The sequence below is a fragment of the Perissodus microlepis genome, chromosome 8 (genome assembly GCF_051167445.1).
Source record: "Perissodus microlepis isolate ML-2025 ecotype Zambia chromosome 8, ASM5116744v1, whole genome shotgun sequence".
Lineage (NCBI taxonomy): Eukaryota > Metazoa > Chordata > Actinopteri > Cichliformes > Cichlidae > Perissodus > Perissodus microlepis.
In genome coordinates this window covers 12,048,192-12,062,322 of record NC_140468.1, presented here as the reverse complement: position 1 = coordinate 12,062,322, position 14,131 = coordinate 12,048,192, and the positions used below count along the sequence as shown (strand labels likewise).

The 14,131-nt window shown below is 41.5% G+C and overlaps 1 protein-coding gene across 3 annotated transcripts in view; it reads right to left on the bottom strand.

Annotated features, from left to right (window-relative positions):
• The window catches only part of LOC146381484 (zinc finger MIZ domain-containing protein 1-like), a 110,314-nt gene that overhangs the window by 26,822 nt on the left and 69,361 nt on the right, over nt 1-14,131 (bottom strand). For all 3 annotated transcript variants that reach the window (XM_084937541.1, XM_084937540.1, XM_084937542.1), the window contains 3 exons: nt 12,916-13,035; nt 7,383-7,496; nt 3,470-3,575 (listed from right to left, as the gene is read on the bottom strand). In XM_084937541.1, coding sequence (XP_084793667.1) covers nt 3,470-3,575; nt 7,383-7,496; nt 12,916-12,984 — 289 coding nt within the window. In that variant the 5' untranslated portion in view covers nt 12,985-13,035. The remainder of the gene's footprint in view (nt 1-3,469; nt 3,576-7,382; nt 7,497-12,915; nt 13,036-14,131) is intronic.

Here is a 14,131-nt window from a genome sequence, read left to right as displayed (position 1 = left end):
TTCATTTTAACCTTAGCTTTGTCTATCTTCGTCTTTGTTCTTTGAAAAGAATATCCCATTCAGGGGAATTTCCATTTAAAAAACAAAGTTCAATTCAATTCAATTCAATTTTATTTATATAGCGCCAAATCACAACAAAAGTCGCCTCAAGGCGCTTCATAGATACAAAGTTCACTTGAAATAAGTTACATTCCTTGCATCAGTATTATTCTCCGCTTTTCATTTAACTCTTGCAACACAGCTTTGGGGGGCAAGACTTGCAAACTTTTGAACTCATTTGACTTGAAGGTTTTTGCTTTTTCAAGCCAAGTTTACATTATTTCCTATAAAACTGACTTGACTTACAAATTGTGATAGAAAATGTAAACAGAGCTTTGACTTTTCTACAGTGTTAACCACGTGGCCACATTTCCTTGTCTTTAGCAAACAAACCCAACACCCCTCCTACACTGTCTCCTGCTTGTTTATGCTTGAACTGATTAAAAAACTGGGAAACCACCTTTTGAATTTAAACACGATGAAACAAAAGCAAAAATTGCTTGGATATTTTTTTCTATATCAAGCTGACACTAATAACTAAAACCAGCAATGTCTACTGATCGTACTTGAAAAACAGCCTGGCAAAAAGGTGTAAAAATGAGTGTAACAAGCCCAACTAATTATCTGCTGAATAGCTAGTTCACCAGGCGTTTGTTACATGAGAGAATGAAAGGCTTCAGGGGCTGAAAAACTTCAGCTGGAACCTCCTTTCACTCTTTAGAGCTGAGGAATTCCCAAAGTTTGCTGAAGCGCAAACGATTGGGAATGTGCCACTCTGTCCCTCTTGCAGGAAAAATCGTCATTAAGCATTTTGCAGAGGCTCTCGAACCGGAATGAACCGCCGGTGACGCTGATGAAACAGGCCTAACAGGGCTTGTAATGTACCCTGTGGATGGAGAAGGGGAGAGGTGAGGCCCTGATGAGTTTTTGCAGACTGAGCAAGTGATGTCTTTGCTTTGAAGTCCTCAGAGCTCCACGTGCATCGCTTTGCCCTGCAGTAAGACAGTCCGAGTAATCACAGATTAATAGAGCAGGCTAATCCCATTGACAAAGAGGTCACTACTAGCAGACAGATGCCCCTCCCCCAGATCTGTTCCAACACTGTGGGCCACAAAGGGAAAAGAACTACAACCGGACAACCCCCCTGAGTCCATCCATTAGAGATCAACTCACAAAAATCACACTGCATGATGGGTTTTCCAATTCCAGTCTGCTGGATAGTTTTACAATATCTAACAAACATTGTCTAAACTTCTTATACAGCTACATTTTGAAATCAATAGGACATTATAGCTAAGTTTTGCTCAGGTGTCATGAAGATAAAGGTCTATTTCTTTAGCGCTTTGCCTTCCTAAGCTTTTTTTTTCCTAAGATGGAAAAAAAAGAACAAACTAATGCCTTAAATTGTTGGAGGCATTTCATGATTAATCAATTTGTCAAAGCTACAACCTATTTCAGCTGTAAGCTGACTGTGAACATTGATTTCCTACTGCTGAAATCAGCTCAGCCTCCCCTTCCGCTCAATTTTCTAACATGTTCAGGAGAGGAATTTTAGATGACATAACAGAAATGTAATAGCTTGACCGCGCCGTGCGTCAGAGCCAAGACAAGTTAGGTCTGGTTAAAATGGGATGCCAAATCTGATTTACTTATTAGCACTCATCCGCTGACCTGATGTTTTCTGAGGCAAACAGCCCAGCTCGTAACCACCAAAAATCGTGTTTTTCGCCCACTTTTAACGGAGACATTTCAGAGCAGATTACAAAATGCATGATGAGACTGAGCAGGCCAGCAGTTACAGGATATTCCTTGAAAGCTCTCGGGGCTTGGTGTCGACAGGTTGTTTTGTATATATAAAAAAAACAACAGTGCAGAGAATTCATAAAGCACCCTCAGTACAAAATGAACATTAACCTCCAGGGACACAATTCTGCAAAAACACAGGAGACTATATTCATTTCAGCTCTTCCTCATATCCTCTCAACACAGATAAAATCTTTTCAGATTTGTTCTCAGCTGTTCAAGGCTTCCCAAAGTCTCCTCTGCATACACTAACTTGTCTGTCTTTGGTCTTGTATGGCTGACCCTCCTGTTGCCACTCTAGCCCCCGTCATGTGACTTACTCCCTTCGTTTGTCGCTCAGCAACACCGCTGCAGGATGTCGGGGAGCAGGTCCTCCCTGGGGCCCCGTGGGAGTGTCTTTTAAGAGCTATCTCCCCTGGCTGCCAGAGAGGGTATTCTCTCCACTTTAACACCCTCCTTGACTCGGGCCTCCTCTCTAAAGGACCTGGGAGCTTTGCAGGAGAATGCCTCTGCATTGGTTTCCACTGCTCTCTCTACCTCTCTGCAGGCCTCTCCTCTGGAAATATTCATGCATTTACAGGTACATAATTGTCCATGAAATGTACTTTGGGATGCTGCCTAGACTCGAGAACTTGCCGCTTTCCAAATGACTACTGTTGCAGGAAATTATTCAGACAGAGAATCAATTGGCAATTTTATCTAAGCCCATAAAGTAGGCCCTGAGATTTGATTTAGCATTAAGTAGAATTAGAACATTTGGCGATGTGAGTTAACTGCAGGCAGGGAAGGATTCCCCACCCATGCCGACATAATAGTGACATTGCATGATTTGAAGCCTCTTATAATAAAAAAAAAAGGGAAACATGAGTGAAAATTCAAACAATATGTGCCTCTGACTTTCATGTCCTGGCACACTTAAGAGGGCTCAGTGTAGCGGCCGAGCACACAGAAGCAAATGCACGACCCAGCTTTCCCCGTAACCCAAGACAGGTGGAAACCACAAATCACAAACTGTAAAACAGCACAAAAATATTTCTGTTATCTCCTCTGAGCTGCTGACAGCCTATGCGTCTTCATTCTCATTGTGCTTCAGCATGCTTTTGCCAGCTCGATAACAACATTTAGCAGTCTGCATCTGCTCCAATAATCCATCACAGGACCGAGATGATAGAGGCGTATGAAAACAGGAACTCGTCATCACTGATACAGTAGTTCTTGTCGCATGTGACAAATGGAATATTCTGCTGTACACACTTTATCTAAAACCCCAGAAAAGGTAACAAATTGAGTTGTAGTTCCCAATGTTGTGAACAAGTTCAAAGAAAACAGGTCAAGTAGATATTAAAGGGTAATGTTCAGTTGAACCTGGACTAAAGCTATGAAGGGATTTTCTTGGATTGCTCTTTATATTGAATATTGAACTGTTGGTCTTGTTTAATCTTAAAAGTCATAAATAGTCAAGAGTTAAAGGAATGAATTTAAAAAGATCAGTGCCCATACATCTGTGAGGGGATCTAGTCTAGAAGCAATAAGTGGAGGAAAAGCGGCAAAGAATGCAGAAATAAACTTGAGTGGGCCAACATGGCCAGATGGCCTGAGACGGCGGTTGAGAAAACTCCGGTCTTACCTGCTGATTTTGGAGTGAACTTGTCCCTGTTGGCAGCGCACACAGCCAGGAGCCGATAGCCCAGGTCCAAGTCAAAGCCCTGCTGCGCTGCTACGCGGCTAACCACCTGAAAACAACAACAGCATGCAGCACAGAGTCAGTATGGCCTGAGGTATGTTTTCTCTGAAGAAAAAGCTGAACGACACCAAGTCTAAACCTCTTTTATTTCTCAGAAAACTTCACTTTCTAAGCATTATGATAGCTTACACCTACATATAGGTCAACAGAAGAGAGCAGAGGTCAGCATACAGTGCTGAATAGGGACATTACTGTAAAAAGGTGTTTCTGCAGGCTGTTTCATTATATTTCCAGCTCACAAACAACATTTTAAGAGCAGATTTTGGGAAATTTGCATAAACTCAATATGTCCCTTTGTCTCTAGCAGGGAGTTCCTAAAAAGGCCAGCTGAATAACAGTGGGGGCAACTATGAGAAATTTCCTCACTTGTTCCAAGCCCACACAAACATTCTAATGTGCTTATTTTCCAAACAGAAAATGTTTACATTTTTGATTTACCATCTGCAGCGCCATTTGCTTTGACATCCACATACAGAGAGAGCATCACGGCCTCATGCACACGCCTCCTTTTACGCACTCCAGTGCAGCAGCTGATGGCAACAAGCTTTGTTTTCATGATTAATATTGCAGATCGCCATCATAATCTGCTCAGTTCTTTCTTTCCTTCTCCTAAAATTTCCACAATTGAATCTTGAAAATCCTGCAAACTAATGACAGACACTCGCAAAGCTGTACGACTGCATCCGTATCTACTGAATACAGATCTGTGCTGGGTAGTTAAATCGGCTTTTCCCAGAATCTGACTGTTAAAGGATAACGTCACTACAAGTTTATCAGTTCCATATGAGTAAGTGGACAGCAAGATGAGAAAAAAAATACTGCCTCCAGTCCACAGATGCCCACTGAGAGGAAACATTAAGGGGAAGCATCAACATGCCACAGGAGGCCGTGTAAATCACCCTTACATCCCACATGTTGCTTTGATTTGCTGTCATCATTATCAGCTCAAAAAAAGCCACTCAAATCGTTTAGACCTTTAGGACATACTAAGGTCTGTGTGGAACAACGGGCCCCACTAGATTCCCCTCGCTGCCTGGCTTTTCATAGCAGCGATCCCGCTGTCACACGCCAAACTTCAGTACAAGCCCTGAGGTAGCACTGCTGCTGGGACCATATCATTATCTTCTGTAAGTATAGTCTGGACGTGACACCAAAACAGATTATGTATATCTGGCCTTTATTTATGGGAATCCCCCATTAAGAAGAAGAAATATAGAGTACAGGCTGCCTAATTAGAATCTAAACTTGCGAGGGACATTTAAATGGTATTTTTAGTGTAAGAAGTTACAGTTCTAATTTCAGGACTTTAATTGTACACAGTCAGAGGAGTTGTGGTGAACTGTCTACCATAAGGCAATCATCTAAGCAGGCACTGCAAGGCTTGAAAGCAGGGAATTGCTACTCAGCTGTACATTTTTCTGTAGTTTCAAGCTCGATAAAATTAATCTTTTTGTTAAATTTGCTTGTTTTTTCCCCTCTTAAATATTTTGGAGATTAATCAACTTGAAACAAGCTTAAAAAAATCAATACTGCGTCATACATGAATGCTATATATTGTCATTAAAAATACGATTTTAGAGTTATAACATGATAGCTTAATTGATTTGGGTTTTTTTTTCAAGAAAAAGCAATTCAACATCCAACAGAAGCTCCAGTCATAATTAAACATAAAAAGCCTTATTAACTCTTACATTGAGATTAATTAAAAGACTAGTTTTGAGTACCCATCTCCTGTTTTGAATACTGTATTACCTTATTCGTAAATTTTTTTAAAAGTCCTGTAATTTCCTGTTTTTTTTTCTCACTGGTACAGCAGCAAATTTCTACAAATGTTATCGCCTGCATGGAGAATCTTTTGCAGTGTTGCCACTCACCAGTGTTTAAGTGCAAGCATGCAGGCAAAACTGTAAAGTGTTTACCATTAAAGTCTGTGACCAGGTAATTTCACAATCACATCAGATTCTCTGTGCTCCCTCCCAGTGTGGTTCACACCAAGGTTTACACAACCTATAAACTAAAAGGAAAAGCTTTGAGATTTTCACGGCGGGAAACAAATTGAAGTGGGGAAATGGAGGAGAAGGCACCTGCTGCTGCACATTAAAGCAGGAACACAATCGCTTGAATGGAGGGACGTGTCACAGTAGTTTCGCTGAGGTCCACAAGCACAAACCTCTCGGGCTTCTTCACCTGCTGCAGCCGAGCTCGCTTGATGGGGATACAAATGACACCTAACAGGTGTGTCTGTTATGTAATGCTGGAGGCAGCATGTTAAAGCACAGTCAGGCCCACTGTGTCAGGTGATTGACACACCCACTGTCTATTCACTGTTCTTTTGGCTGTTCTTTCTCTTGGTACTTGATTAGCTAAATTTGGAGTCAGTGCATCAGCTCTGAGCATTAAAGGTTTTTGTAATAGTCAATGGTGAATGTTGGTTAAAACGTGGCATGGACAGCTATAATTATACTGGTTTTAATGGTGGCAAAATGTCATAAAAACAAAAACTTTCAAGTGAAATTTCACATAGCACAAATCTGCCTACGCATTTGCCTCGTATGGTTCATATATATATATGTATATATAGCGTTAGCTCTGGTAGTTGTTCCTTACACATCTAAGCTAGCATAGATAAGTGCCGCAAATTACAAAGTAAACAGGCTGTGTAAGCAGTGTGTTAAGTTTATCTTTCAAATTCTATATGTAATGCAAAACAAAACAAAAACAAATAAACACCACATATAACTAAATGGACAATTTTTCAAGAGAAATTAGTCTACTATGTCAGTTTACCATTATCATATAGAGCTACATTTGCTAACTGGCTAAGGGTCATAGCAATAAACGACTATGTAGTTGTTCAAAAAATTAAATGCTAACTTTCAATTCAAAGTGGGCGATCGTGGCTCAAGAGTTGGGAGTTCGCCTTGTAATCGGAAGGTTGCCGGTTTGAGCCCCGGCTTGGACAGTCTTGGTCGTTGTGTCCTTGGGCAAGACACTTCACCCGTTGCCTACTGGTGGTGGTCAGAGGGCCCGGTGGCGCCAGTGTCCGGCAGCCTCGCCTCTGTCAGTGCGCCCCAGGGTGGCTGTGGCTACAATGTAGCTTGCCATCACCAGTGTGTGAATGTGTGTGTGAATGGGTGGATGACTGGTTGTGTAAAGCGCTTTGGGGTCCTTAGGGACTAGTAAAGCGCTATACAAATACAGGCCATTTACCATTTCAAGATTAAGCTATTATTCCCAGTGGAGCATTTTATTAAGTGAACATTAAACTCACTAGTATAAACGATATTCAGTCAGGGTTAAGAACTTAGCTCTTGACATATTGGCACAACATTGCAGACACCATTGCTCTCTGTGTCTGATTAAATTTAGTTGAAAATATACAAACCCTGACTACTTTGGGCTAAATGTTTTCTCCAGAAGCCTTAATTTCAGATGTCATAGGACAGTAATTATTCAATCAATCAAAAATCCATAGGCATTTGGTAAAGACACAGAAGACTGAGAAGATTGAGAGCTGATTGCTTTGTGGTTTGAGAATGTTTTTGACCTTGTGGATTTTATATCAAAGGCTGGAACTAAAGCAACAGAAAGGTGGCTAAATGGGAGCAGTTTCTACAAGGTTAAACACATTTTACATTTTCAGTGACCTCACGGATGATCACCAGGCTAAACATGAGTATTCTTGCATCCCTGCGGAGGTTATGGAAAGAGTGCAGCAGTTGTTCAAGCGGCTAGTTCCTCATTCTTGAAACTCTGAACATGAGATTATGGAAGGTGCTCACGACTGGTGACTTACCGTTAGGCATCCCATCAGGCTTTGCTCGAAGGGGCGCTGGAAGGCTCTGGGGTCACCACACCAGTCCAGCAGCTCTGTGGCTGCTGTTTGGAAATTTGTTGGATTTTGTAGGTGCTATGCAGAAGAGGAGAAAGATGGAAATCAATATGATTCCAGTAATATTCAAATACTTGAAGAAAACAGATAACAGGTAACTGCTGTAAGTAATAAGCACTAAACAAAACAATAAAACAAATAAGATGTTATGCTTGAAATAGAAGCATGACAATAAAAAATTGTAATAAATTTGTGCTGTCCTCTATGTTTATTTAGTCATTAATAAAATGTATTATCTTATTAGAATTCAATAAAAGCATTTGCTCGTCTAAAATGTGTGCAGTTACATGTTTTCCCACCTGCTCTGAAAAAAAAATCTAACCAGCTTTTAATATTTAACTTTTAAATTATGAGCTCTCGGAGTAGAGCAAATGAGAACAGCATTTTTATGACCAAATGTTCTGAAATTTTGCTTATGATGCTTTGGATTAATTATTTTAAATGGGTTAAAATATTACCACTCTAGGCTGATAGTATGTCCCAGTTCCACTCAGCTACTATCTCAGGTTTCTGTTGCAATAAATCTTCCTTGTATGGCTGCATGAATCCACAAGGAAGCCCTTATTTCAGTAGCCAACCCTTGGCTGTTCTCTGACTTTATCTGACAACAAACTCCTTGACCTACAGACACCCTTTTATGGCATTCGTTCCCCTCCTGCAGCCAGCACTAACCTGCATTGTCTGTATTGCTGTAGAGCAGCACAGAAAACTGAAAAAGGACCTCTCTGGGTCTCTGTATCAACCTTACTGTTGGTCATTTCTCCTCTAAAAGCTTTCGAACCACAATACAAATCACTTTATACATAGCAGAGCAGATGCACCACCACCAACACTCTGCTGTAATCTGTTGCCTTTGGAAAGATTATGCACACAAGCTTTTGTAGTGCACTTGTACAAAACAGGAACAAATGGACTCCCACTCCATGGCATCAAAGGTAAATAGAGCGGTTTGTCAGCTTAAAGTGAATGGCTGCCTTCCTAATACGTCGGCGTGCTTTGATTTCACTGTCAGAGAGAGAAGAAGAAGAGGAAGTGACAGGGGTACAGTCACTGCTGTGCAGTGCTTTTTTCTTGCTTGCTCTTTAGGGGGCAGCAGAGGTTAGGATTTGATAAGGCTGCTTTCATATCAATTTACAAAGCTGGTGTTTGACAAGCAGTGGATGAAACCAGTCTTGTTTATTTCATACTCTGTCCAAGACCGTTCCCCACTCTTGTGATATGTCTTTGTTGGGGGAGACTAAAAGGAGATGTGGTGGGGTAGCAGAGCATTCAAATTCTACTGGTGGATAAAAAGTCTCCTGGAGAAACACACACATCCCCAGATGCTAAATTTAGATGAGTCTGGAAGCTAGACAACACACGCAATCAGTGCACCAAGGATGGAAAAAGGGAGAAAAGGGGGAGGGAGGGAGAATATGTAGAGGGAAGAAAAAAAAATACACACCACCACTTGGGCTTGAAGTGATTACTGTTCTTTGCACTCAGAACAATTGGTCCCACCAGTGTGGCTGTCACACGGAGAGCTTGGCACTACCACGCCACAGATGTTCCCCTTTCTCTGGCCAAAACCCACCAATCAAACCTAAACTAGTGGCCAAGAGACCCTCTCACACTCTCCTATCCCCGTCCCCTGGGTAAGAATGATCCTCCAACACGTACACTCTTGTTAATGCTCGGTTCAGTTCAAGGGAAACAAAGAGAGACGGCACTTGCAGAGTCCTGAGAACATAGCTTTTTTCTTCTGACACAACTGGATCTGGATATAACTTCATTTATGTATCAGAAGTGATCGGGCAAAGAGTCTTTCCATTCAGAATCACAGTTCTTAGTTTGCTGCTGTTGTTGCTCTACATTCATCGACACCCCCAGAGCACTGAAAACACGTTAATGGAGACAATTAACACTGGAAAGAACACAGCGGCAGACAGAAACAGCTGCACAAGCAGTGTAGGAGCGGTGCAAAGAGGACAGTCCTCCAGTTTGTCTTGAAATATCGCCGCTAAGAATGTGAGGACGTGTTCCTGCGGCGAGAGGATGGTTCATAGTTTCTGGCGAACCCCTGTATGTATCAGCGAAAGGAGAGTCTGACAGAAAACTGGCTTCCCCACCGTGAGAGGAAAATACTGTCTCTGAAATAGATACGAACATTATCAGGCAAGCCATCTTCCCCAAAGTGCTCGCAATGGTGCAGTTCTGAGATGCAGGAGGAAAACAAACAGGCTCTGAGAAAAAACGTGTTGGGGGAAAAATCAGATAACTGTTTTTATAAATCACTTTTTAAGCATACTTGTCTGTTTGGAGGTTAAACAAGCGAACATTTGTTTTTCTGTATCACTTTCGAATAAATACAGATATATATATTTATATTCTAGGGTTATATTGTACCAACATCTCAAGCATTTTGTCTTTGTAACCACAAGACCCGAAACAGGCAAATTCTCACATCTGGAAGCTGTTTTCTTAAATTCTCCTTAATAAATAATAACCAAAACAAATATTCAGTCTTGCTGAGCAAATTTCTGTCTGCCAACCTATTAATTAGTCCCTTATCTTTCCCATTAACTGCATAACCTGAAACCAAAGCAAAGTCCCTCATTTTAAAGTCAGATTTAGCGCAATGTGGCAAAAAAAGAACGAAAGAAACAAAAAAAAATCCCCCAAGTGTTTGGTCGAGTTTGTTTAAAAATCATATTATTGCAATTTTACAACAAGACAGTAATTTAAAAATTACCACAGTAATGATTTTCTGATTTAACTTTCAACCCGTGATTCAATCAGGTTGACGGATTCCAATTTCCTCCACTTTATCATCGCGCTCAGCAGTAATTTATCATTTGAGCAACAAAATCAATTTGTTCCCCTGTCCGCTGCACTGGCTGGGAGTACTCAGAGAGACATGTCACATCTCCCAGAAAACAACAACACAATGGAGGAGGCTTCATTTATATTCCTGCTCCAAGTCGGTACTGCCTTCGAGATGCCAAATTTCAGCATGTGCACACTTTCAATTAAAGCAAACAGCTGGATTGGTTTACAATATTTCCTTAATTATTTTAATAGCTTGGATATTGGACAATGGGGAGCAGGGGGAGAAGATAGTGAGTTAATTGTTCTGATCTCCCCTGATGATCATCTTTGTGTGCGGGGAGGAGAATAGACGGTTGGCTGAATGGGCTCGCTGCTAGTCTAATTGGCAGGACATAAATGGTATTTATTATGCGGGCCTTCCAAACCCTGATTGTCAGCGGCACAAAGCTGCCTCTATTAGCAGGGTGCTGGCTCTTACTGGTTGGTTTGAAATGACCCAGCGCTTAACCATTTATTAGTTGGACTGAAGGCCTCCTTGTACGCCATGGATCTCTCTAATTGGCATGTTTACCCATGTGCTGCTTTCCTGGGTGCTAACATTGGGATGTATTTGTTTAAATTTTTGACTTGAGGGGTCAATACATTTAACCCCACAGCATTTGGGATTGTGTAAACTACTCTCAGACAAACACAAGTTCCCTTTCAAGTTCTGTCAACTTCCTTTACAGACCAATTCACCTGCTATTAGTAATACAGCGCTTTAATAGAATCAATTTTCTCTCCTCTTACAAGTAAAGGAGGGGAAATTGAATTATTTAATAGCCTGCTGTGAAGAAGGTAACCAGACTGAAGACAGAGAGTGTTTACCTCTCCTTTTCTCTGTACCTTATTACTTAAGAACAAAAGGCCTGTTTCTACACATAGAGAAGCTTCGCTCTTTTTACTCCCCAAATACTTGCCTTGTCTCTCTATCCGCCTCACCTTGCCTTATTTTTGGATAGCTGGGATAAAGCAGTTTACCACGTCCACATTTGCATTTAAGTGCAAGCCCCCATATATTGTCCCCCGAAGGCTTTCTGATGTACTTTTCAAGGAGGTGGACCTCGGCAGCACAGAGCCCAGAAACAAAATGGACCAGCAGTTAAGAGAAGAGATCAAAGGAAGATCCCTGTAGCCTGGGGTTACACAAGTATGCCTGCCTAATTCTGCCGAAGATTCGTCCTGCAGTAAATGGTGCTGAGAGGAGAACAAAAGGACACGCTGGGAGTCAGCAGCGGTGGAGGCAGAAAGCAGGGCGATGACGGGGGGAGGGAGGGGAGCCTCTGCTCTTTGACCCCAGTCGGTAACCTGAGTCACACCAGAGTCCCGATAATAGGAGCTGAACAGATTAGTCACTTAACTGTGGCCAAACAGGAAGATAGAGAGGCAGTCTCACCGTGGATGTGACTCACTACATGTGTGTACTTGGAAAGGTGAACAGTGCTGGTGAGGGTTTTTTTCCCTGCTTGTGTTTTTCCACCGGTAGCAGCAAAAAGTCCAGTACATTACTAACTTAGTGAACATGCTTTAGCCTGAAGGCTTTAAATGAACTATAAAACTTCATAATCAGTGTTAATAAATGGCAAATTAAAACTAAGAGCTACTTTACTGTTAACAGACCACAACATGATAATCAGGAGGTTTACTTATTGGCTAATAATTCTTTTGTAAACCATTTATGTAATTCATCTGTAAAACCGCAGCTAATGTTTATAATATACCGTGCAGTGTGTTTATAAAGTTTTCACAGATGTGTATAACACTTGTTTTTAAAAGCATATAAACAGATGTGCTGTAAATCACATGAATGTGAACCTGGAGGCTGCTGCTTGTGTGCTGTTTCACCCACCATAGACTTTCTTATTCACTAGCAGTTTTTTGGGACTACGGAGTAAAAATGTTGGATTCCAATGCACCCCTTCCCTTTATTAACCCACATTTAAAAAGACAGAAATAAGGGGCCCTGTCACAAAATCAAGGAATAGGTCACAGTATTGCACAGATGTGTATGTCTCTGACACACCAGTGACTCTGACTGAATAAGAAGCTCTCAAACCGCAGGGGCATGGCACCGCTGTGATTTTTTTTTAGAGAAGTAAACAAGAGTTTGCTGATGCTATTGTGTTGATCTTTATTTTGCTCACATTCAACTTGGATCCTTTTTTTACTGTTAGCAGTCAGTAAAAATTGTGTGTGTGTGAGTGCAGGGTGAGATTTTCATTAGTGCGACAATTAAGAGTTTTACAACCGCTGGACTAAATGGTTGTAATCGAGGCCCTGGTAATGAGAACTGAGTCATTTACAAAACGACTGGATGATTTACTAACCATTAACAAATATAGCACAAGCACACATATGTGCAAATGAAGTTACAGCCTACAGTATATAATTTAAAATCTGTCATTTTATATTTAAGAAAATAACAAATACATTAATAATGACGCTTAATTATTTGTGGAAAAAGTTATTAAATATCAACTTGGGATGATGCTAATCGCTGTCGTTGTCATCATCACAGTTTATTTATTTCGTTTTTTAATTGAAATATAACATTAATGTCTGAGAGCCAACACCTTCAACACCTTCTCACCTGTTTGATACACTGCAGACGGTCATTGGTCTGCTGTATGTGTCTGTCCATCGACGGAATCGAGTTCATGTTGATTGTCCCTCTTTGGCCTCTACCTGCCAGCCATTAAACTGGAGACTTCTGTAACACAAACACAGACAAATGTTAAGGCTCACCTCTTCCAAGTGAAGCTGCCAATTCCATCACCACCAGGATATTGCTGTTATAGTGTGTTTGTGTGTGTGTGTGCTGGGTGCTGTGAGCTGAGCAGGGAGATATTGATTTGGCAGGTGACAAGCACCTCAGAGAGCCCAAAGGATGACATTCCTCTCAGCTCCTGTGACACCCTTAACAAGCCCTGGTGGTTGCCCCGAACGGTGCCATACACCTTTGGAAATGACACACTGGACGTAGACAGGATGTCTGACTGTGTTTAAAGCACCTTGGGGTGAAAATGAACAGAGGTAGAGGGACACACACACACATACACACTGAGTCGGAGCACCTCAGTCTGTCAGCATTACCTAAGAAAACTGCACGAAACCCTTCCATCCTGGCCTGTGAGAACATTAACTTGGCATGTGCTTCTCTGTTTACATTACTTAGCCATTATGTAATCTTTGGTTAACAATTATCTGTACCCTGGGCCCAGACTTGCTCTACATTTTACTCCCCTTTCTCCTCCCTTCTCGCTCCAGCTACATAAGAGTTCCTCTAACAAAACCCCTTACAGCGCACTATTGATTTTGGAGTAGCAGCTTATAGAAAACCTTCTTTTTTTTAGCAGAGAGAATAATATTTTATAGAAGGCAAACAATGAGGCTGTGAGCTGACATGCTACATACTATTATCACAAGCTAAAAAGTATCACCGGCTACATTAAAGGTTATCAATTTCGCCTCTAGGGGGTTTGATTTAATGTTGCATTCAGTGTCAAATAAATATTACACAAGGCTGTCGGCCATAACTCGTAGTGACCTGCAGCTTGAAGTGGAAGGTTTAGTGAATTAATAAGCGCGTTTATGGGTGGTGAAAAGTGTAACCTCCATCTTCTCCTCCGCCTCACTCCCCCTTTATCTCATCCTGTCTCAATCTTTCCTTCTCGCTACTGCAGGGGCATCTCGTCCTGCGGTGCATCATCTCTCACTCAAACGCTCTTTCAGACCCCTCCCTCTCCACGCCATCCTTCTCCATTACCATCACACAGTGAGAAATTTCGCCGTACAAAGTACCTGAG